Source organism: Nestor notabilis, unplaced genomic scaffold (genome assembly GCF_000696875.1).
Source record: "Nestor notabilis isolate BGI_N333 unplaced genomic scaffold, ASM69687v1 scaffold13332, whole genome shotgun sequence".
In the NCBI taxonomy this organism is placed as follows: Eukaryota; Metazoa; Chordata; class Aves; order Psittaciformes; family Psittacidae; genus Nestor; species Nestor notabilis.
Window position 1 is genome coordinate 5721 of NW_009919753.1, and position 4174 is coordinate 9894.

The 4174-nt window shown below is 34.3% G+C and overlaps 1 protein-coding gene across 1 annotated transcript in view; it reads right to left on the reverse strand.

Annotated features, from left to right (window-relative positions):
• Positions 1-1915: 1915 nt before the first annotated feature.
• DYNC1LI2 (dynein, cytoplasmic 1, light intermediate chain 2) overlaps positions 1916-4174 on the reverse strand; it is a gene marked incomplete at its 5' end in the record, with an annotated part of 23595 nt that continues 21336 nt past the window's right edge. The window contains one exon of the mRNA XM_010010367.1: positions 1916-2694. Within this exon, the coding sequence (XP_010008669.1) occupies positions 2588-2694 (107 nt within the window). The remainder of the gene's footprint in view (positions 2695-4174) is intronic.

The following is a 4174-nucleotide window of genomic DNA, read 5'->3' on the forward strand; positions in this document are numbered from 1 at the left end:
GCCAATGAAAAAAGTGCAAACTTAAAATCAAGCAGCATAACCACAGCATTTTTACGGAGGGCCAATCTTTATACTTTTCTATTTGCTTCAAGTTGAATGCTTTTATCTTTTGTTTTCTTAGTTTAAACATGAACAGTAGATGCAGTCACTATAATGCATATAAATATAGTCATATAATAGTTTAAACAGTCTACCATACAAGTGTATCTGCAAATAAAATGAAGTTTCACTTGAAAATGTAAAGGCTGTTTGCAATTTGGCCTTTGGTTCCAATGCTTGAAGACACCAGAATAACAACTGTGCAGCTCACCAAAGTTGACAGACTTTGGCAACCATGGATGCTACATTACTTACAACTTATTTTCCATAAACTAGGAGCATTCACTTGCAATTAGAAACCGGAAATCTATTTCTGTTTTGTCAGAAGCATCTTTCTTGCAAAGCTGGTAAGTTATCATACATTATCAGCTGTGATCAACTGTAGTATATTTACCACTTTTATAGAACTGGAAAGTACTTCAATTGTACATTTTCACCATGTTGCTAGAGAAAGTGCTTATCATTAGATGACAAAATAATGCAGTTTCAGACTGAGGTTTTTAAACTATATCCCATTATAATCACACACTTGTTCAATTTTCCTGCCGAGTTTTTGATGTTTTAGTCTCTAATCTCAATTCTCAGTTGTCAAGAGGACAGTGTGTAACTACTTCTTCTGGTGTGGTAACTTGCAACTGGCACACGTTTACACCAGGAAGTACATCCACGTTTCCCATCAGCCATCCACAGTCTTAGTCTAACTGTTATCTAGGCAACAGTATAACTTCAGGTCCTACCATTTATTAAAAAAAAAAAGAAAAAAAAAAAGTAAAAAATAAAACAGTGTTTTCAACAAAAAAACTGGCACAAATAACATAGTCATGTTAATGTTTGTCAAAGAGGCAAGTAAATACTCTTAGCTTTCTAGATGTTTAGACAGACTTACAAGAACAGCCTCTTGTTGTAACATAAGACTTGAAATTAACATCCAGTACTGTGTTAGTGGTCAGTCTAATTCTGTATATTTAAGTAACAGTATATATTAGGGAAGTTATATCCAGACATCAGATTTAGTACAGCAAGTTCATATCAATAAAAAGTAAACTCTGTATAATTCAAATTGTGGTTTTTCCCTTCAGCATTAAAAACACAGAATATGCTTGGTATTATTGATTTCTGGTAGTGTGTACACGTAAAACAAGCATACTGTATATAAAATCAAAGTGCCATTTCAGTAACCAAGTTTTGTTTCTTACACAATGGTTTTACGTGACCATGGACAGAGCTCTGTTAGAGCAACAGGGACAACCACAACCCATCTTTCCAAATGAAATGCTACATTAAAGAAAATACAAAACAAGTTACTGACATCATGTACACATTCATGCTTTTTCAGGTTACCTTCAGAACTGGAGTTGGCTGCACCTGCAGCAGATGTGGTTGGAACTAGGGCCTTGAAAGTTTTTGTTTTTAAAAAACCTCCATAAGTGTAAGGCAGGAATCAATTTTAGCTTGATAGCTAATAGTTAGTTACAAAAAGTAAGAAAAAAAATACTGAGAGTGTTCTGTAGCACATTTCATTATGGGAAAATGATAATGTAACCCACCATTCTTCATAGGCTAGCCTCTTGGCATAAGAAAAAAAAAAAGGCAGAAGCTATCAGAAAACAGGATTTAAAATTAAATACAAATTGCCAAACTACTGTTTTAAAATAGAATCAAACAGTGACTGTTTGTACTACAGTGCACAATAAGTTCAAGCACCTTCTAAAGACACATCACACACTGTGCCAGGCACTTGGATCTAAACAAGTTGTAGTTTATCCCTTTGTCAGCTACACCAGAAAGGGCATCCACTCTCTTAAGAGTTTTTTAAAAACTAAAACAAGAGTTATAACAAGAATAAATTCCCACGATGCTTAGTGTTTGGCCTGGAATTCTCCGATGTAAAGTAGTCTTTTTAATAAAACAGTGATTATTTACCCTATGTGAAACACAGGATTTAACAACATTGCTCCTCTCCAGTCAAGCCAACATACTAGTTTCTCACTGTCCCAAATCTGTCTCCCCTTTTAGGGCTCCATTCCCTACCTAGGCTTCTTTCACACAATTAATGCTCTGTTACACCACCATCACCACTCCAAGAATATAACGCATTTGCAAACATACAAGTAGCCAATTCCAGAAACTCCCAAAGAGGATTTCATTTCTCTTTCTTGCCTTGCGTGCAGTCAGTAGTATTTCAATGAGAATTCTCCATTTTGCTTCTCTGTGTTCTTCACAACAGGAAATGGCAGCTGCACCTGCTTACCTCCAAAACCAAAAGAATTGCCCTATATAAACTCTAAATGGTTATCTTATACAGAGGGATTTTATATGCAAACTTCCTGAATGTGCACTTTTTACTGGGACAAGGCAATGATGTAGTAAGCTCATTTCCCCTGCCCCAAGAAAACTGATAGCATCTGCCATAGCAGAAAATTCCTGGTCTTATCAGATCAATATACATAGTTATTTGGTCATTTACATATGCATTTTCTATGCGTTATCAAGCTTCGTTCTCTGTTGGAGGAGAGTTTGTTGTTACCATAGAGTCTGGCTTGCGAGTCATCCTATCCAATTCCTCTTGAACGTTTGTCAAAACTGGTTTTTGTCCTGAAAAGAAAGAGGACAAGGTTAAAGCAATCTCATTTCAATGAAATGTTTTAACCAATGAATACAAGTATTCACAAAATCACCCTTATATGTCACTATATTATTTAATTTCTCATTATTTCACCACCTACCCAAGAATGCAGGGCCTGACATAACGCAAGGTAAAGACTGATAAATATTAAGGTTTGATTAAAGAGATGAAATACTGAAGTATACAGCAGCATAAACTACAAAAATATCTGTGATTTTACAGTAACTACCACATTTAGAATTTTCTATAAAAATCAACTGTACACAATCTATACAATGCTACGTTCTATTAGTGGTACCGATTTGCAAAGACCTTATTAAAAACCAGATTTTAACCACAAGTTTTCCAAGGTATGTGGGACACTTGCTACAAAAATCACATTTGTTTGGTCACACTTATACTTGCTGCATTTAATATTAAACAACTAAAGGGAAGAACTCTTTTATGTCTGCAGACAATGTTTCCCTTAAAAAAGGGGACATGATTACATATTCATGTAATATCTCAGAGCAGTCATTTCAAAGGACTTCTCCAATTGGAAACAGACACACTGAAGTATTTCATGGTAACGCGCATCTTACATTTTTATATTAGACTCAAAACTTCTTATCAATTATGTAACTGAACCATCAATTTAATTCTCTTACTCTGAAAATTATAAACCCACAAACAAATTAATTACTAGAATTGGAACAATGTATTCTAATGCTTAGACCATACAAGCACTTAAGATTAGAAAGCTATATTTTTAGACAAAAAGTAGATTATATAACCCTGTACAGCTTCCTTACATAGCCAAAGAATTTAACAAGCATCTGTTTTCCAGCTCAAATGTGTGTGAAATATTAGGTGGATTTTTTCCAGGGTACATGCTGAAAACATTAAGAAGGCAACATTTGACTGTTAGAGATTTAAGTGGTTTTTTTCCAAAGTACAAAGATATAACTAAGAAAAAAGGTTACCTTTAATGACTATAAAGGTTTTAGATTTAAGTACATCGTAAGCTACAGTACTCTTAATAGCATGTATTCAAAGCATCAGTATTTAAACAAAATTAAAAGATTAGGATGTTAACTGTAATATAACTTGCAATATAAAACACTTCACACGTAGACTAATGATACCTTGGAGTTAAAAATCCTGAAACGATAAAAACCACACAAATTTCTTGCTCAAAAAAAAGTAAATCTAAATAAAAACTGAATAACTGTGGCTTTTTTATGCTAGATGAAGTGGACCCTTCAGCCTCCAAAATAATACCAAGCAGCTGTCTCCTGCAACTACCTCAATCTGGACAGAAAAACATTGCCAAGCTGTTCAATGACACAGAGGTTTACATACTGCCCTTTATCACCATCATCTTTCAAAGGAGAAGAAATACACAGAGCTGTTTTTAAGAAAATATAAATTCCCTCTATTATGAATTGATCCTTGCTTTCAATTTCCCTA